The sequence below is a fragment of the Gossypium arboreum genome, chromosome 11 (assembly GCF_025698485.1).
Source record: "Gossypium arboreum isolate Shixiya-1 chromosome 11, ASM2569848v2, whole genome shotgun sequence".
Classification (NCBI taxonomy): domain Eukaryota; kingdom Viridiplantae; phylum Streptophyta; class Magnoliopsida; order Malvales; family Malvaceae; genus Gossypium; species Gossypium arboreum.
The window spans coordinates 4,194,186-4,215,261 of NC_069080.1; the positions used below are offsets into that span (position 1 = coordinate 4,194,186).

Below are 21,076 nucleotides of genomic sequence, written 5' to 3' on the forward strand. Positions count from 1 at the left end.
AAAATAATAGCATGTCATTTTGTTTATTTTTATTATATTTTTAAAATTATCTTTCTCTATATCAATAGACTCTTAACTCAATTGACATCGATGTTGTTGGAAGAATAAAGAACATATGTATTTAAATACGCTAAAATATATTTTTCTTTTATTTAAAAGTAAGAAGAGATTATGCCTAGTTTATTTCAATAATATTATTTATGTTTATTATTTTATTTATGATATAAATTATATAACAAATCAATATAAGTATTTCATGTTATCTTGGATTATGACAACTCACTATATGAGTAAAAATGAATTTGATTGAAAATGTTAAAATGATTTCTAAGAAATGAAAATGAAAATATGTGAGACTAAAATAAAATAAAAAGTTGACTAAAAATGTTTTGTAAAATGAGAATGATAAAAATAATTATTTTTAAATTTAAATTAATTAACTCTTATTCAAACCCATATAAATGTAAAAATATTCTTCCTTTACAACCGTTTTAAATATTACATTTGATACATTGATTCGAATCCATATAAAGGTGGTTTTTATTTCAACTAGAGAAAATAGTTATAAAAATGTATTCATTTTTCGTTATTAAAATTAAAGTTCAATTTTTATTTATCAAACATATTTTTCCAATTTTAAATATAGATAATAAAAATAAAAATGAAACCAAACCAAACCAAACAAAGCTTTAATGTTTTAAGCTTAAATTATGTTATATGTATGTATTTTTTCTATTTTTAATATAAAAGGTAAAAATACTTTTAAAATAATATATTTTAGAGTATGTTTGTTTCATTAAAATGACTTTTAAAAATTATTTCTGGAAAATGATTTACTTTCCTAACAAAGTTAATATTTTTGGTGCTTAGATGAATTTTTGTAAAATATTTTCTGTTATTTAACAAATTTCTTAAAATATTTCATAAAAGTTGTTTTAATTAAACAAATATACATTTGAGATTTTTTTTATCTTTTAGTTACTTAATTGAGTTTATTTTATATTTATAAATTTATATTTTACATTATTTTTACATATGTTAAAAATATTTTGTTAAATTCAGGTAAGTCATTTTTAGTTACATAACTACTAAATGAGTATTTTTATTTAAAAATATGACATAAAAAATATTGACAAAAATATTTAACAATGTCAACAATTGGACTTGATTTTCAAATTTGAAAAGTAGAGGATTTAATTCTTGAAAATAAAAATACAAAGATTAAATTGCAAATTTTTGAAGAGTACAGACTTATGACATATTTTAACCTTTATACTACAAAATATTTATTATTAATATACTTATTATTAAAATAAAATTGAAATATTAAACAATTTATTAAAATAATACAGTATATTAATTATATTAATAATTTATTATATCACTAAATGTAAGTAATTAAATATGTATGTTTAATAATATTGAAAAATATAATATTTTATATTAATATTTTAAATATAACAATATTAAGCTTGGTTTAAGTTAATTTTATATAAAAATACCTATAAAGGAGTTCTTTTCCGAAAAATGACTTAAGCTTTTTAAAAAAGTAAGTCATTTTTCTTGTAAAATACTTACTTTACATTGACATGTAAATCATTTTCCGTTGACCAAGTTGTTTTCTGTGAAACGAACACAGGAAAATGCAAAATACATGTTCCGTAAAACTTTTTACATGTAAACAAACGAACCTTACTTCATAAAGTAACAATATTTTAATTGTTATTCAAATGAATTTATGCCCAATTAGCTTATGACACCAACTTAATTAAAGACCTAATACATAGTATAGATAATTAAAAAACAAATTGGGTTGAGGTAAGATTAAACTCTGAATATAAAACCCAACTCTTCTTTTTTTTTATAAATAAACCCACCTAATTTCAAGTTTGACCTACTCCTTTCATGTTATGTTAGAATGAGTATTTTTTTCCATGGAATGATAAAATGAGCCTTGAAAAAAATTTCAGCCAATTGAGTTTGATTCAGTTGAGTCTAGCATGTTTGATAAAACAAGTAGCATGATTAAGCTATAATACAAAGACACTCAATTGCTTCTTAATTCGCTTGAGATTATTGGATAAGTATTGAATTCTTATTATTATCTCTTTGGTGATTAAGAAATTAATTTAGAGATAATTATCTGATTTCTCAAAGAGATTTTTTTCAAAGGTTTATTTGTTGATTTAAGAAGATTATTTTGCTATATTTCAGCTTATAAATAGGCGTTACTTTCCCTTTGTGCTACACGATTTTGAGAGTTGGAAATCTACCATACATTTAAAGTTCTTTGTAACCGGCTTTTGTTTATTTTATTGTATTGAGTGTTTTACTTTTTTGGTGATTAATTGACTAACTCTTTTGAGTGAAGAGTTAGTAAAGAAAGTATGAGCAGTTTTAGGTTTTATTTGATAGAGATGAGTTATTACGATTGTTTAATTTAATGATAACAAAGTTTCGTAAATATAAAATTATTGTCTCGAACTTAGTAAATAAAAACTAGTTTTATTCCTTTTCTAAAAACTAGTTTTATTGTTTTTCTTTTCCTTACCTTATTTTTTTTATAATTAGTAAAGTTTTCGTTATTGAAAACTAATATTTCTTTTCACCCATTTCTATAATTAATTAATTAAATAAGTAGTTAAGTTAAATTAACTTGTAATCCCAACTTAATCTTTAATTTAAAAATAGTAAAATGAAAGTAAATGAGATGTAGATTCCAAATCAAAAACTACTAAAAAGGCATATAAATAAAAACCCAAGTCAACTTAAACACTTCTAATTTACGTTATTTCATTACTTGGCAGTAGTTAAACATCGAATGTTCATTTTTCTGTGTTCCTTTTTATAATGTTAATTGCCTGTTAAATTTTATGTTATTATAGGGACTCATCATTCTCATTTTATCACATAGATGAATAAAATTTCAAATGTCACCACCCTTAAAGTGATCTAACTTATTTGATTCCATTTTATCATATAATTATAATATTGTTTTAACTTATTACTAATCCTTTTCAAGAGGTCATCCTGTTTTGTGTTTCAACCATATTAGCACATTATATATATCAAGAATCTTAGCAAATTCAAGCATAAATGAATTTAACTAAGATGTACCGTACAATTTTATCAGAAAGAAGATAAACTCAATCTTTAATTTAAAAAATAGTAAAAATAGATTCCAAATCAAAGCCTACTAAAAAGGCAAATAAATAAAAACCCAAGTCAACTTAAACACTTCTACTTTACGTTATTTCATTACTCGGCAGTACATCCAGTGTTCATTTTTCTTTTTCCTTTTTATAATGTTAATTGCCTGTTATTTTAGGGACTCATCATTCTCATTTTTTCACATAGATGAAACAAATTTTACATGTCACCACCCCTTAAAGTGACTTAGAATGGTATCACATTGTAAACAAAATTCAGAAAATAAAACTATAAATTCATGACATCTAACTTATTTGATTCCATTTCATCATATAATCATAATATTGTTTTAACTTACTAATCCTTTTCGAGAGGTCATTCTGTTTTGTGTTTCAACCATATTAGTACATTATATATCAAGCATCTAAGTAAATTCAAGCATAAAAATTTATTAGGAAAAACAAAGGTAAATTATTAAAATAGTCACTTTTGTTTCCCTCAAGTTATATTTTAGTCACTTATGTTTGAAATGTTACATTTTAGTCACTTACTTTAACATGTTGCAACATTTTAGCCATTGAACTGTTAATTGCCGTTAACAGCGTAACGGTAAGCTAACGTGACATGTTAAATTATCATTTCAAACAAAAATTTTAGGTTAAATTTTACAATTGGTCCTCATATTTTTTCATTTTGAGCAATTTAAATTTTTTTTCTTTATTTTCTATTATTTTTTGCTTCTCCCTCTATTTTCCTCCCTTCTCCATCTCTTTTAACGTAAAAGAAAAAAATTAAATTGCTCAAAAAAAATATATAGGGACCAATTGTATAATTTAACCTAAAATTTTTGTTTGAAATGATGATTTAACATACCACATCAGCTTACCGTTAACGGAGATTAACATTTAGTGACTAAAATGTTATAACAAATTAACGTAAATAACTAAAATATAACATTTCAAACATAAGTGACTAAAATGTAACTTGAGACAAATAAAAATGACTATTTTAACAGTTTACCCAAAAAAAAATGATGTACCATAAAACGAAACTTAATTGGGTTGACCTAAAAGCCCAAAATTAACATGAACTTATTCCATTTCTTCCCAAATCCAACACAAACCCATCAATTTGTCAAGTACATATTAATTAGAGAAAAATATTTGACAGACAGTAAGAATTTTTAGATTTTAAAAATGACATTGTCCATTAAAAATTTAAGAATTAAAGAAAAAGGATGCGGCAGTATTTGAACCTACTCTTAAGAAAATACGAAATATGTTTTGTAGTTTAGAACATAGAAATCTTAGCTGAGTTTTTTTATATATTTACAAAATTAACTTAGGTTAAAGATAAGAAATAAATTGCAAATGTTAGAAATTTGAAGTTATTGATACTAGATTTAAGTAACCTTCCCCTATTGATTATGTGCGACTCTTGGCAGCTGTTCTCCCTTCAGATGGACTTAATTAATGCTTTCCTTTTGTTTTTTTTTTTTGTTTTTATTTTCTTCCTTCACCTACTTGTACCTCCATAATTTACATTGCTGAACAGTGTTCCTTAACTATCGATCACTTAATATTTAACCCAATCCCTAGTTGCCATTACTTAATGTTTCATTTGAATGACCGGTGAGGAGTCTCCGGTGCAACGCCAAACACCATATATGGTACGATTGAAACAATTTCATACAAATGAATCACTGACTAGCTAAGATATATATTAGTATTCTTATGGTTCCTTCAATAGTTGGGCTTTGTATAAATAGTGTGTTTCTCAAAGGTATAAGCTAATATTTAGTCCCTGAATTTAAAGATTAATATGAACTAAAAGTGGAGAGAAGTTGTCAAATTCCATATGATCCAATAAAAGAATTGAAGGATCAAATTGAAAAAAAGTATCAAGTTTAAGGATTAAAAACTCTTTTACCCTTTTTTGAACTATCTAAAATGTCCTTTCTTCCAATGAGAAAGGATTGAATGAAATAGTGACGCTACGTCATCTGTTTCCCTTTCCAATAGTTTTATGCCACATCAGTATTTCTAAAACTATTAGAAAGGGATACAGATGACGTGACGTCACTGTTTCATACAATCCTTTCCCTCTTCCAATTTATTTACTATGCATCTTTGATATATATCACAGTTGACATTAATCTGACTAAATTATACTTGTCAATTAATCTCCTAGATAAATGTGTGTATATATATATATCCAAGTGATTGTCTAGCATTTTCCACATTTCCATCAGTCTTTACCACAAAAGAATCTCTCAATTACGATAAGTCTCCTTCAAAGATGGGGCCAATATACATTAACACTTGAAACATAGAGAGTAAAATCAGGATTGCCATGTAAAAACATGGCCCAATTTGTAGCTCCAAAACAACAAAAACTCGGTTCCATCCAAAAAATTCTTAACCATAGAAATGGGATCTATGTATGATGCCTATATAATCATGTTGATATCGTAAAAAACCCATCAAATTCTCGTTGCCCCGGCTTTTATGGTAGGGATTGAAGCAACCAAAGATACCATGATTAAGGAGTGAATGTCAAATGGAAGTGGTGGAAAAAAGGTTGAAAATATCTGCATGCATAAAAGTAAACTACACCATTTATTTACAAACTAGTGAAAGAGCTGAAGCCACGGAATGGGGAAAAAAAAATAATAATGGGTCATGGGTCACACTCTTATATATGTTCTTAGCGGAATGTGTTGACTGTTAAATTAAATTATTGATTTTATTTAAATTCTAATTAATTTACTCACCTTAAAGAAGAAAATATGTTGCACATAAAAATCCTAGATGTTTTAGGGAAAAAGAAGTACAATCTTTATGTGTTTCGAAAGTTTGTAAGAACCGTAATATGTCCGAATCTGAAATACAATAAACAAACATTAAGAAGAAGAATGCCAGATTTAAATGATGTTAATTAAACAAACATTACTTTCTGAAAAAAATCAGGGATTATAGTAAGAGTTCTAATCTATTTCTTTATGCACATTTCTGACTTAAATTTATTCTCTCAATGTACACATTCTCCAAGGACTTGCTACTAATTTTAAAGGGTATGGTACAAAAATCTTCCTTACATTTGCTTTTTCTTCATAGCTTGTTTACTGTTGTGCATCCAAACTTTAAAAACCTGTCTCTTAACTCCCACTTCAGCACAAAATTGCTGCACTTCTGGTTCATCTTGTTTCTGGATTCTCCAACCCAATTTCTCAGCAAATTCCATCATCTTATCCTTTTGATCTCGGCTGAACTTTGTTCGAAACCTCTTCTTTGATGACTGTGGATATGATGGTTGTCGACCTCCTGCTTCATTAGAATGAAACATGTTCAGTTCTTCACTTGATGACTCCGTCGGGCCGCCACCGAAGTTCATCATCGCAGCCGGTGCAATTGGCAAACACGGACTGTTAGAGAATCCAAGGGAAAATCTTTGTTGACGAAGAGGTGTTGGTTGTTGAGGATGAACGGGTCCTCTTCTCTCATTGTTTTTGTAGGTAAAACAACACCTTGTGGCGGGATATTGTGTTTCGCCGTCGATTTCTTTTCTGTGGAAATTCCTATGGCATTCACAGGCTGCACATTTCAAGGCTTCTTGGGTACCGTCTTCGCCGCTGGGCATGAATTCTCCGCAGCCATCGACGACATGACCGCCCATGCTGGCAACGTGGTTCTTCAAACATTCCCTATATCTTATCAAAGGAGTTGAGCTTATAGTTGTTGATGTTGGAGCAGCAACTGTTGGAATCGGAGCTGAAACTGGATTTCGGTCATGATCTGGATTGCTTCTGGGATTGTCTATTTGATGTTGTGATGGGTTTGATTCATTGTATTGATCTAGGGTTCTTGATTGGTTTATAGGTGCAGAAGAAGATGAAACTTTTAAGGAAGAATCAGCTTGGTTCAGCTTATTATTACCACTAAAAGAGCTCGGCATCCCCATTTGCTTATCTTGGCCTTTCACTTCCATTAAAACTATGATTTCTAATGTATAAAAAACTCTTGATCTCAGACACCCTGACCTTTTATTAAACTAAAATATAGTAGTAAAACATTTACTAAAATCTTTTAAACCCTAATTCACCATCATTTATTCACTTAATTAAAGGAATAAGCAATAATACCCAAAACCTGTTTCCTGAAATTGTGTTTGAGTAGACAAATGAAGATTTTTTGAAGGACTAAAAGGGATTAATTATATAAAAAACCATAAATTTGGCATGAAAATTCAAACTGGAAATGGGAATAAATAATAAGGGGCCTTAATGGTAAAATATGCTAAAAGTTGCAAGAGAACTTACCTTTGATGAATTAAACTGATAAGAACTGGTGTGTTGTTGGATGTAAGAAAGTCAGCAGTTGCATGAGGCAGCAGATGGAAATGGAAGGAAACTTGTTTTTTAGCATAGATTAAGGAAGGCAAAAAACTCAACTTTGAATCTTAAAAAACTGATAAGTAAAAGGAGTTTAAATCCAGGACAAAGAGGTTAAAAGAAAAAGGATAGAGATATGTGAGGGAGCTTTTGTTTCCTACTTACCCATCAGATCCAAATAAAATCCATATAAACAAAGGAATAGGTGGGTTGTTTTGTACTAAAAACAACTAGTGATTAGTATTAACGACTGGTGCCATTGAGAGACCTAGTACTCTTACAGAACAACCGACAAGGCCACGTTAGTTCCTCTCAGAACCTGCAATACTGGCCCAGCTCCTAATTATTGCCTCCTTAACACCTTATTTTTATTTTTAAAGACCATTCTCTAATTCTCTCTTCTCTCTCTAATCTAACTGCAACTCCAAACAAACCCGTAAACTTTGATACTAAAAGACATGTAAATAATATTAGCTAGTATGTGATGAACGTTGGGTCTGAAATCTTCCTGCAACCTCAAGAACCCACATTAGGACAGGTTTTGAACAGTGGTTGGGGATTTTGTACATCACCAGACAATGAAACCTTTATAATTATTACAGAATCTGTTAAACAAAGGTAGTTAAGGTAAAGATGGATGGATGATCTAAAAGAGAGAGAGAGGACCCCATCCTGACCTTTATCTTTTGTGTTCAGCGGCAGTTGAAGTGCGGGAATGGTGATCCATAGCTAACACTGCACTTGTCCTTTTAGTGTGTGTATGCGTGTGTCAGATTCTCTTTCTCTCTCTACTTGAACCCTGTTTTACTTTTTAGGTGCAAGCAACAATTTTATTTTTCTCTGCAAGTCCACTATTAACTTTTTGCTCTACTAGAGATACAAACGCATTTATTGGAATTAGTCTTAAATTTAATGTAATATAAGATAATTAATTACGAATTCTTAAAACATTACTCTGAAGATTAAAGATATTTTAAAAAATATAAAAAAACAACAACCTCCCAACCTTCAAAAGTGTCATCCATGCCAAAATCTAACCCAGTAAAACTATTTCATTAAAGTTAAAAGTGAGTTTAAATAAGCGATATATTTATCCATAATTAATATAAAAATAACAATAATAATAAAATTAAATACTATAAAAATAGACTAAATGTAATACAATCCTCTCAATTACCCTTCCAAACTCATCCTAAATCTAATGGATTTTCTCGAATCGAACATCGGTTAGTTGTGGGGTTATTTTTGGGTTACATATTTTGTTGCTCTTTTCAACGTCTACTTTGAGTTTTTCCTATTTGTCTTGGTGGTAAGAGCGTGGACACGTTTTGTACCCCCAAAAATAAAAAAAGAAAAAGTGTTGACACGTTGGCCAATATAAAGAGATGGAGTAGCTTTTAAAGGATCTGCACAACACAGCACTATAGTGTTTTGACGCATTCTCCCACCTCCTTTTAGGTCCATGCTTTGCTTCTCTAGCCATCCATCAAACATTACATTAGATGAGCTTTTTCCCATTCTCATTTCTGCCATTAAACCCCCTTTTTGTTTCACTCAATATTCATAACACCGGTTTTAAATAAAAAGGCATTAATCTACATTGTAAAGTGAGAGTAAAAAGCCTGGGGTTTTCTTCCCTCTTTAATCATCAATCCAAGTAGGAGAGGAAATCAAATGGTTAGCTGTGTGGAGAGGCAACAGTCAACTCACTACTCGATTTTGCAAAAGAGTATGAGCACTACTGCACTACCCTCGTCTAAGTTTCCTAATTAAAGAGTTCATTTGTAGGACATACTTATCTCCCAGTACGACCTACAATTTCATATAAATCCAAACAAAGTGAAATGGATTAATGAAGTGGTCCATTTCAATGTTCTTCTTAAACCCACTTTCTCTTTTTTGTCGTAATAGAGATCACACCCTCCCCCAAAACATCCTACTTAGTTTTATGTCTTAATCTCATTCTAGAATTTCAAAACAAAAAATTAATCTTATTCTAGCTTTTCAACTCAAACTTTTACCTATAAACAAGTCGGGTTATTTTTTCAAAATAACATTGAGAGTAATTTAAAAAAACAAAAAGCCCATTTCGTTCCAATTTATAATATTGTCTTTCATTTATTTTAATTATTATATTTATTAAATATAATTTATATATTCAAATTAAAATTCATTAATGGGATTACCATAATTTGTTTATACTTTAATTATTGTCTATGTTAAATATTTATTAATATCAAAATAATACTAACATGACATATCGTGATAATAATAAAAAGATATGTTAAAAGAACAATACTTTACATACGAATCAATTATTCTATTAATAATAAAGATTTTATTAATTTATATAAGTGGTTTTAACATTTAAAATATATTTTATATATTCAAATTAAATTTTATAAACAATTTATATTAATTTCTAATATTTTAAATCTTAGATTCACTCGTTTTAAGATTATTAATTTGATGGGATCTTATATATTTCCCCTCGAAAGTTTATTTATGGAAAAATGCAGCACTAGTTGAACTCAAAGTTGATCCATTTTGATACGATGGATCAAAACGATTAATGCTTGACCATTATCTCCGGCGGCCCATATTAGGGTTTTGTGTTTGTAGAGTGAGAATCAAGCATGGACTGCTTACTATATTTGGGTTTGCCTAAGAAATACACAATCATTAATCACAGAATGTATTTCGATATTTTGTTGTGTCCAAATAATTCTAAGATTCGGTTATTATCAGTTGGACCCAAGCGAGTTAAGTGAGCTTTTGATCCAAGCGAAAAATATCACAAACTTTTGGACCGACAAACCAGTTGGAAACTTATCTGAAAGATGGTGGAGAGAGGTAGCTATCTTTGTGAGCTGAGACGCCAATCTTTCTTAGCTTTTCCGGGAAAAAAAGAGAGAACTGTTTGTTGGATTTATTTTCTCAAAGGGAAATGAAGGTTCTTGGAAGGTAACGGGATTCGGAAAGAGGAGTTTCGGTGGGGAATGGGCGGAAATGAGGGCGGCGCTGGACAAAGAAATGGTGAGGAAACTTTGCGGGGATTCGGTGGCGGCGTGGACCTCCGTTTGGAGGCAAGCTACTTGACGGTACTTCTAGTGGTAATAACGGTGGCTTGCGGTGGAGATTTCATTAATGTTTAGTTAATTTGATGTCTCAAAATCAGTCCCTCCAAAGCTTGAAAAACTCGAGCAAGTCATCCAAAAATAGTAATAAAGTTGCCATTGTAATAGGATCTAGTCTTTGAAACCACGGACAAGACCCCGACCAAGATCTTTAATTAACAAATTAAACTAAAAATATATCTTTAATTACAATTATACCGTTAATTACCCCCAAAATGGCGCCACGTGTTCTTTCCTCCACTTAAGAATATTAACCGATTGCCAACAGTCGTCCTCTTCATTTTCAGCATCTTCATTTTCAGCATTCCTTTTCGTTTGTCTGTTTCAATCAAAAGATTGAGCTTCAACTTTTCCTCCAAATTCTATCGTTCAAATACGCCATTTTTTTGCTTCGATGAGTTTCCGTGACGATACTGAAGATGGCCGCGATCTCAAGAAGCCGTTTCTACATACCGGAAGTTGGTATCGGATGAGGCAGTCCAGTATTATGAGCTCCTCCGCTCAAGTCATTCGCGATGGATCAATCTCCGTCGTCCTCTGTGTTCTCATCGTCGCCTTGGGCCCTATACAATTTGGCTTCACCGTACAAAATTTCTTCATCTTTCTCTTTTTCTGTTTCTGATTTAAGTGTTCAACTGTGAAATTTAGGTTTTTCTTAAATGATTTTTCAAATTTGAAAATGCAGTGTGGATTTTCTTCACCTACGCAAGATCAAATCGTTGAAGATCTCAAGCTTTCGGTTTCAGAGGTCTAAATTTGAATCACTTAAATTCCCATTTCATTTTTTTTTCAATTTAAATCGATTTTATTTTCTCAAAAAAAAATTGTGATGCAGTATTCTATTTTTGGTTCGTTATCAAATGTGGGCGCAATGGTTGGTGCGATTGCCAGCGGTCAAATTGCTGAATACATTGGCCGAAAAGGGGTACAAATTGATTTTCATCGATTAATATTTTAAATCTGACGTATAAATCCCAAAATCCTCAATATTACCCATTAATGTGTAAATATTTTAAAAATATATAATGTGAAATTTTCAAAAAATATATATATAGTGATACTAAAATTTTGAAATGAGACTTCAATTTTATACCAAATTTAAAAAGAAAAAAATGTAGATTATAAAAAAACTCTGAAAATAACATTATTAAAAAATCAAACAGAAACGTCCAAGTAATTATGAAAAATATTTCCTAAAATTAAATAATTAAATACATTAAAGAATGATATTAAATTTTCTTAAAATTCATTTATACTAAATGGACTAAAACATTATCATATATATTTAGCTTACGAAGATAACAGATAAATCCAACCTTTGAATAAACATAAAATGGTGTCAGATAAATTATAAATACGTTAAAATAAAATAAAAATATCATATATATATATATATAATTGTAAGGTTTTGAAATTCATCCTGAATCTTATCATTTCTTTAGTTCTTGGTTTCTCTTATTTACTGTCTGATTGATGCAATGTTTCAGCTTAGAACTCAATTAATTAATATTCCTCATTTTTGTATTTATATTTAAACTATAATGCATGCTTCTTTTAACATTGAATATACTGCATGTTGTGTGCATGTGTTGAAATTGCAGTCGTTACTGATTGCAGCGATTCCAAACATAATAGGATGGCTGGCCATATCTTTTGCCAATGTGAGCCACTTTCGCCACTTTTGTTATTGTTGCTGTGTCTCCCATGCAGAGCTTGTTGCTAATTAATTTTACTATGCCTTTTGCTATTTGTAGCATTCCTCATTTTTATTCATGGGAAGGTTGTTAGAAGGTTTCGGTGTCGGCATTATTTCTTACACGGTAACTTCAACTCCTTCTCTTCTCCTTTTAAGTAGGCGACAAAAGAACAAAATATCAAATCCGATTTTATAAGCATATATGTATTTTTAATTAATAGGTTAAAATAGCAGTGGCATCATGCTGTTAATTGTGTGTGTAGGTACCTGTATATATAGCAGAGATAGCACCCCAAAACATGAGAGGAAGCCTTGGATCAGTAAACCAGGTTTGTTCCACATTTATATCCATATTAGTATCCCATACTTAATACTTTTATTAACTGATTGGTGGAGTTAACTTGTTTACTGGATAGCTATCAGTCACTATTGGAATAATGCTGGCTTATCTGTTGGGATTGTTTACAAATTGGAGAGTGCTTGCAGTTTTAGGTACGTGGCCAACAATATGTAAAAGGTTTTCTTAATAATTGAACAGATTCGAGAATTTTGAAAATATCATATCTTGCATGCATACGCGTGATAGAACTCGAGCATGGGTCAAGAAGCTACCATGGGTGGACGGATGCTCAGTGTTATGATTAAAAGATTGACATCATCTTTCTTCTTTGTAGGAATATTACCATGTCTAATATTGATACCTGGGCTGTTCTTCATACCCGAATCTCCTCGATGGCTGGTATGAAACTTGCTATTGCTATCATTCGTATTGGATTGGACCTCTTATAATCTCTTTTGTATATATGTTGTTGTTTCGGGACTGGGTTGCATACCAGGCACAAATGGGAATGACGGAAGAATTTGAAGCCTCTTTGCAAGTTTTGCGTGGTTTTGATACGGATATCTCTGTTGAAGTTAATGATATCAAGGTATACAAGTACTGACTTATCGATACAACCGCTAACTGCTCATATTTATATTTACACATCGATCCTATATACGAGAATTTTTGTTGTTCCCTGCAGAGAGCCGTAGCATCATCAAGGAAGACAACAACAATTCGATTTGCAGATCTTAGGCGAAGAAGATATTGGTATCCTTTGACGGTAGAATTTGAATCTTTTTATTTCATGTGTTGTCCTTCGAGGGAACCGTCTTTTGTTTTAGTGCTAATTGGTATGCCGCAGGTAGGGATTGGATTATTGGTGCTTCAGCAACTCAGTGGCATCAATGCTGTTTTATTCTATTCCAGTAATATCTTCGAAAGAGCTGGTAATTACAACAACGTTTCTTTGATGTTTAACACAAGCCCTAGTAAAAGGATATATATATACGCAAGTTTAATACAATGAATTTCCCATTTTCGTCTGAGTACTGCTCTCATTGTATAAAAGCTTTTGTGCTACATCTGTATGTAACTTTGCCTTTTGGTTGCCCAGGGGTTAAATCTAGCAATGTGGCCACGTTTGGGCTTGGTCTTATTCAGGTAGCATCTCTAAGTTGTTCAGTAAATTTTATTTTATTTTTGGAAAAAAAAGAAATTTGTATTGTGTGTTGTAGGTCATTGCATCTGGTGTGACGACGTGGTTGGTAGACAAAGCCGGTCGCAGGGTGCTCCTTATGGCATGTTTTCTCTCTTTTATTATTTTTAAAATACATAAAAATTGTAAAATTTGAATATACTCATGTCAAATATATACGAATATAGGATACTTGCATCCGAATTTGAATATATAACATAATTATTTACCTTGATAATAAACTAAATCGAAGATAACAATAAATAAAATGAATAATTTACAAATGATTTTGCAGATATCTTCGTCTGGAATGACTTTAAGTTTGCTCCTTGTTGCCACGGCATTTTACGTTGAGGTTAGTGATAATGTACTCATTTAATTATTTTTCAATATATCTTCTAATGCAAATTTCAACAATTTAGTAACCATTTTTCAATGCATATTCAAATATGAGAAATTCAACGAACACAAATGTCCTACATTCAAACTGGAATCCCGGTAAGATAACATTTTTATCCATTTTCCTCTTGTATTGTGATGGAGAGCAGGGATACATCTTAGAAGATTCTGTCATACACAGCGCAATGGGAATAATGTCATTGGTGGGCCTTGTGGTAAGATTTCCTCCATACATCATGTTGTTGGATTCATTTCAATTATGGTTCTTTCTATTGCAAGTTACCACAATTTATCCAAATTACATTTAAGAAAATGGTTGACTGAGTTATTTGATCAATCTGATTGACTTTTTTTCTTTTCCATCTAGACTTTTGCAATTTCCTTCTGTTTGGGTGTAGGAGCAATTCCATGGGTTATAATGTCCGAGGTAGTCAAATTCTTCTCATATGTTCATCTTCAATAAAATGCAGAATTTCGATGCAAAATTTATATTAAAAGTTGGAATTAATTTGTAATTTTAGATTCAAAACACAAATTTTATGGACTCAAAAGATAATTTTATCAAATTGAAAAATTTAAGAAAAAGAAATTAAATATTATCATACCTACCTTTAAATATAGTATTTAACTAGTTTTTTATCCCGTGTGATACACAGGTTGATTATATATATTAAAATTATTTATAATATTTAGAAAACATTATTTAATATTTATGGAATATAAGTATAGAATTGGCAGTTTAGGTTGTGCATTTTCAGTAATTTTCTTAATAAAATGTTCCTTTAACATAGAAAAAAAAAATCATCATTCAGATACTTCCAGTAAATATTAAGGGTCTAGCCGGCAGTGTAGCGACGTTGTTCAACTGGATGACGGCTTGGGCAGTTACCATGACTGCAAACTTGCTTCTCTCTTGGAGTGGTGGAGGTATGTACAACATTTAATGGCAGAATTTCAATTCGTTTCACCCAAGTGACATGGATTAATTTTAATAATTACTTCAAGCACGTTTTGGATTTAAAAATAAAAAATAAATAAATTAACCATTTGATTTGGTGAGGCTAAAATTACTATTTAAAATTTTTAAAATATAGTTTAAATTTAAATTTAACTGTAAGATAAAAGAAAATAAAGCTTACATGGTTTGGTTTCAGGGACATTCACAATTTATGCTGGTTTGGCTGCTTTCACCATTATATTTGTGGCACGTTGCGTTCCGGAAACAAAAGGAAGAAGCCTAGAGGAAATTCAATCCTCCTTCAGATAGAAAATAGCATATTTGTACATCCAATCTTTTGACTTTTTTTATATTATGCATTTATCTCCCTCAATCTCTCCCTAAACTTGTTTCCAACACATGTAATGAATATATGGATAAAGATGCACTTTATTATTATTAAAATTCTATTACACACATAAGAGTGTGAAAATCATGAATTTAAAATATCAACATGTGTTTAAAAATAACATATAATAAATATTGGAATGTATGATTTGAAACTAATTAATAAAAACACGTGATATATGTATGATATTAAAATGAAAAAATAGACTAAATTGTATAAAAATAAATATACAATTGATAGAGGTATAAAACGTACATATTAAAATAATATATATATATATATATAAAAGATTATATTAAAGCTTTGATTGAGCAGTAAATTTAAGATTTACTAATGCAAATAGTTTGAGTTCAAATATTATCTTATGTACATTTTTGTTTTAAATAAAAAATTAAAATATTCTTAAATAATATAATTTATTTTAATTATAAAATATATTTCTATTATTTTCCTAACCGAATTGGTGATGCACCAATTCATAACACCAATTCGATTACGGGCTAAAATAATATTATAGATTTATTGATAATACTATATTTATAATTTTATATGCTATAATTGTGTATAAGATGTATTTATAGAATGAAGTGAAGTAATTTTTAATTAATCACGAAATAGTTACTTAAGGAAAAAGGAAAGAAAAGAATATAAAAGTTCTACCTTTTAATTTTTTATAAATATATAATTACTTTTTATTTAATTTTTTTTAAAAGAAGATGCCATGTCCCATAAAATAATTGGTTTCAAAAGAAATTTTAATAGTTGATTTAAAAGTGGCAACCAATAAAAGAAAGTACCTAAAAACAAAATCACTATAATTTTTATTATGGGTGAGTTTTCGATTGGATTGAGTTTAATTGAGTAAAAAATTTGAGTTAATTGAATTGACGAGTCCTATTTTATCATCTTAACTCGATTTTAAATTTTTTTGAATTGATTCGAGTTGAATTGAATCAAATGAAATTGTTCGAGTTAAATTTAAAAATTAAACATGTCAAATTAAAATCTTGTTAGAGTATAATTAATTTTATGTTAAAGCACATAAATTTGAAACCATATATATTTAAAACTTTTTCAAAGCAAAATAATTTAAAATTACTTTACTATTATAAACTTTAATTATTAATTAACATATTTAGGCCCCAAAATTATTGTTTTAAAATCATTTAAATTATTTATAATTTTTATAAAATATAAATTTTGAAATTTTATAAATATTTTGAATTTTAAAAGTTTTTTTAATTTTTTTGTAATTTTGTTGGGAGACCAATTTGTTCATTTTTAAAATTGATAGGAACTAAAGGAGTATTTACACCAATCTATTATTCGAGTTATTCAAATTGTAAAATTCACCTGGACTTGAACTCGAAACTCAAATTACTTATTCGAATATTTTTTTAATCCAATAGTAAACTGAAAAGCGCTGTGCAATAATTTAGTGTTTGTTTACATGGTACCGTTGTGTAGCTGATTCAGAAGACACACTAAAATGGCGAAATACCAGTCAACACCTGCAGTCGACGTGGTCGTCATTTGTATATAAAGATATGCCTGTACATACTTATAATAAAGATAGAGACCGCATATGTATATAAAGATATCTTTCGTCAATTTATGTCCGTATTTTATAACGACCTTAATCATTCCGTAATCTCCAAGTTCCTCAAGCGAGATGTCCAACGTACCTCTACTCATCCAATTTCATCACCTTTATAATCTGGTTGATTTTCCTTTAAATTTTCATTTCTTTGCTTTTATAACAAGAAATACACAAACACAGGGTGAGCTAAATAGCCAAAGGAGAAGATGCATAAACATGTGTCATACAGAATATAGCCATATCCTCTAAAAATAATCTGTACTAGCATTTATGTCAGCAGAAAACATGCTCCTTTTTTTGGTCTTAATAGTTAGGAAGTGAAGGGGGGTAAAAAAGGAAATAACTTTTATTCATCATCTAAAGAAGGATATGGATGTCGATTTAAATAGGCACATCACTTAACCTCAGAGACAAACCAGTTATAGAAAATATGCAAGTTGTCTCAGCTCGCTTGTTGTGCAATGGGCGCTGGCTCCAGTGCTACTGAATGTCCATTGCCAATTTGGTATGGTTTCTCATCAATTCCCCAGAATTTAGCAGTTTTTACATCGTCTTGAGCCATCAATCGTGAGAACTCTTCGTGGTCATACTTTAATGTTGCGTTTCCCCCAAATTCGTTGGGGAGGTTCTCAATATCAAAATATAATTGCATCATCTCCACACTATCTTTGTTTTTGGGGTAAACAAATTTCACCTTCTGAGCTGTTTTTGGATCCAGAAAATACCTCACAGCCTGTGGAAAATGTACATAGCAACACATCAATCAGATGAAATATTGCAAATTCAAGGAGCCAAGTACACTGGTTTTATGTTAGTTCCTATGTTCCTAAATACATGTTGCAATATTAGCGTCAAACATATAATCAGATATCCGTAGGGAGATATAAATAACTAGGTTAGGCAATGCTCTTCCTGCCAGACTTATAGAATGCTTAAAGAATACAAGAAACCAAATTAATGGAAAGGCTGGAGAGAAAACCTTATAGAAGGCTTCAAAAAACCTTGGTGGATTATACAAGAAAGCGATTGCCAGCCTCTCTGGATAGTGGCTTTGAAGGATGTATATGATATCCCGGGCTGTTCTTATGGGAACACTGGTGTTCAAGGAAAATCCTGTGAAGTCTATCAACCATGACATTTGCTCTTGGCCTTCGGAGAGATTTATGATAGCATTTTCTAAGAGATAGACCAAATAGCGAATATTATTTTCCGCTGATGTAGTGTTCTGCCAAGACATATAGGTGGGAAAATTAATAGGGCATGTTTGGTGACGAAGCTTAGCAAACTGAATGAAACCTACTGCAAACCTGCATTTCAGGCCTCAATATAAGCACTGTTCTTCCTTGACGGTCATGGAAACTCGCTCGGGATACTTTTCCGGTCTCACCTTCATGTGCCACTTCGTGCTGGAGAAAAACATGTCATGAGGTAAATTCCAGAAACCGAAAATAAGCCTTTAACTCCATAAATTGTACTAGTTATATACTCATAATCAAACGCAAAAACAGGAATGGAACATGTGATCCGTGATTCATGATCAGGTAGAAGGAAAGAACAATTATCCAGTTTCATAACCATCAAATCTTAAATTTATAGAGAGACATCAAAACTGATCTAAACGAGTTTTGACTTGAACTTATTAAACAACGTTTCAAGTATTCTAATACGCTTTGGAATCTCATCCTGCACTAACAACTCTATGTTGCTAAGACTATTCATTTTCATTTTTCCGGGAATATCTATATCCTATATATATCCAGATGAAAGGGTATAATCATCCAAATACTTAGAAGATACATGAAAATCTTGAAATGAATGAATATACAAGTCTCGAATATATATCCATGTCTGACACTCACAACCAGAATTACATAATGATTACTAAATTATCCACACATTACTACCATAAGGAGGCAGGAATTATCAAACATACCCAACGGATTTCTTCAGGCTTATAAGTCGATCGCCACTTTAATGTCTCTTCTAACATCTTCCTTGCCTTGTCTACATTCCAATTCCGAGCTTCTAAATATCTCATGAGGCATGCATCGGTACAGAACAATGAACAGCGCCCAGACAGGGGTCCTATTGCAGTCCTGAGTTCAATGACCTGCTTATCAACCAAGTATATAATTCAACTTTTTATATTTAGATTTGCTTTGGAATCAAATGTAGAACACATAAGCTGTAAGTAGGGGTGCGCAAAATCCGATTCGATTTAAAGAACTCGATAAAATTTTTAAATTTTGAATTAAATAGTTTGAGTTATTTGAGTTAATCAAGTTACACAATTCGAGTTATCTGAAAATCCAAATAAGAAAAGACAAAACTACATCATTTTAATAAATGTTTACCTTTTTAAAATTAAAAGTTAAAATTATTAAGTTAAAGGGTAAAACTACGTTATTTTGATAAATGTTACTAATTAAGTTAAAAGTCAAAATCATTAAATTGTTTATGTTGTTAAATAATTTTATACTTCGTTTACTAGTTAAATAATCAGTTTATGTAACGTTCATGTAAGCACAACATCGAGTACAAATAATAAGATTCGTTAACTCGACTCGAAATTTTTTGACTCGATTCGAAAAAAATTCAAATTGAGTTCAGTTGCTAAAATATGATTCGTCAACTTGACTAACTCGAAATTTTTTGACTCGATCTAACTCGACTCGATCGAATACTCACCCCTAACTGGAAGCAGGAAAAATGAAGAGTCGAAATAACAAAGAATTCAAAAATACTTTTTAGACTTTAATTTGACGCCTCCCGTATTTACAACATCTAGAGATCAAGTCCATAAACTTTGAAGCATTTCTCATTATTTCCAATCCTTTGATCAACAACGATAAAGCTATGAACCGAATTAATTAAATTTAGTCTGCTCAAAATACAAATATATTCGAATAAAATAAATAAATATTACCTTTGCATCTCGTTGCTCAGAATCATCCTTCTGTGTATGCCTTCTCCGAAGAAACATTTCCCTGCAAATCAAGTCAATCACAATCTTAACATGCTCAACTTTTCAGTTTAAAAGGTATTAATTAATTAATTAATTAAAACGATTGTTCTGATATTCATAACAAATTTGATTATTATTATTAGCATAAACTAAACAGCTGTAATGAACGCCAAACAGAGGTCCAGAACTCTTAAAGATCCATCAATTTAAAAACAGTTTTATCTCTACGCAAGCTCTCAAAAAAAGAAGGGGGGGGGAAGGAGTAGTTTCTTCAAATCTTATAATCAACACAAAAATTAATAATATGGATGAAACAGTCAATGCAGATAGATCTACTTTACAGCACAAGAACACTGTAAGTGTTGAAATATTAGAAATAACAAAAACGAGATTAGAAAAGAAGGAAAAATTTTAAATTATATGTACCTGGTTATGCAAAAACCAGCTGAATCTCGAAACTGTCAGGGGCAGTGAGAATATCAAAGCTTTCAGATTTCTTCCTTTATTAATGATGGGAATACAAGAGTATTGTTGGTTTGAGTTTATTTTATTAATGTTTTAGAACCCAAGCGTGGGCCTCGTAGCCTTGTTTTTTTTTTTTTCAAAAAAATATTATTATAATACGATGTAATTATATAATTTACTAGAAAAAATTAATTATTGTTGATTAAGTCTTAGCTAAATTAATATTGATATTGCTGACAATACAAGAAGATATGAGTTTGAATGTGTAAATCCGTCAATGAATTAACGAAATTTTTAGTAATAGTGACTAATTCGGATAATCATCTTAATTAAGTGACTAAATTGAAAAAGAATTTATAATGACCAAAATAAACGAGTGACCTGGTTGCAATTTACTCCTAAAATCTA

General features: G+C 30.2%; 3 protein-coding genes across 3 annotated transcripts; 1 reads left to right on the plus strand and 2 right to left on the minus strand.

Moving 5' to 3' along the window:
- Nucleotides 1–6,072: 6,072 nt before the first annotated feature.
- On the minus strand, nucleotides 6,073–8,373 carry LOC108478426 (zinc-finger homeodomain protein 6-like). The gene has a single exon (XM_017780885.2). The coding sequence runs from the start codon at nucleotides 7,135–7,137 to the stop codon at nucleotides 6,244–6,246; it is 894 nt and encodes a 297-aa protein (XP_017636374.1). The 5' UTR covers nucleotides 7,138–8,373; the 3' UTR covers nucleotides 6,073–6,243.
- A 2,573-nt stretch (nucleotides 8,374–10,946) lies between these two features.
- Nucleotides 10,947–15,694, plus strand: LOC108478894 (sugar transporter ERD6-like 6). The gene is made up of 18 exons (XM_017781350.2): nucleotides 10,947–11,260; nucleotides 11,363–11,425; nucleotides 11,513–11,602; nucleotides 12,279–12,338; nucleotides 12,432–12,497; nucleotides 12,637–12,702; nucleotides 12,790–12,865; nucleotides 13,048–13,112; nucleotides 13,210–13,302; nucleotides 13,399–13,479; nucleotides 13,561–13,645; nucleotides 13,813–13,859; nucleotides 13,934–13,996; nucleotides 14,189–14,248; nucleotides 14,442–14,507; nucleotides 14,660–14,719; nucleotides 15,105–15,219; nucleotides 15,447–15,694. Exons 1-18 carry the CDS (start codon nucleotides 11,072–11,074, stop codon nucleotides 15,557–15,559), a joined length of 1,458 nt encoding a protein of 485 aa, XP_017636839.1. The 5' UTR covers nucleotides 10,947–11,071; the 3' UTR covers nucleotides 15,560–15,694.
- Nucleotides 15,695–17,363: 1,669 nt separating this feature from the next.
- LOC108478397 (uncharacterized) lies at nucleotides 17,364–20,778 on the minus strand. Its single transcript, XM_017780857.2, has 6 exons — nucleotides 20,630–20,778; nucleotides 20,165–20,225; nucleotides 19,172–19,348; nucleotides 18,546–18,644; nucleotides 18,218–18,463; nucleotides 17,364–17,971 (listed from the first exon to the last, which is right to left on the minus strand). The coding sequence occupies exons 2-6, from the start codon at nucleotides 20,219–20,221 to the stop codon at nucleotides 17,681–17,683; spliced, it is 870 nt and encodes a 289-aa protein (XP_017636346.1). The 5' UTR covers nucleotides 20,222–20,225; nucleotides 20,630–20,778; the 3' UTR covers nucleotides 17,364–17,680.
- Between the last annotated feature and the right edge of the window lie 298 nt (nucleotides 20,779–21,076).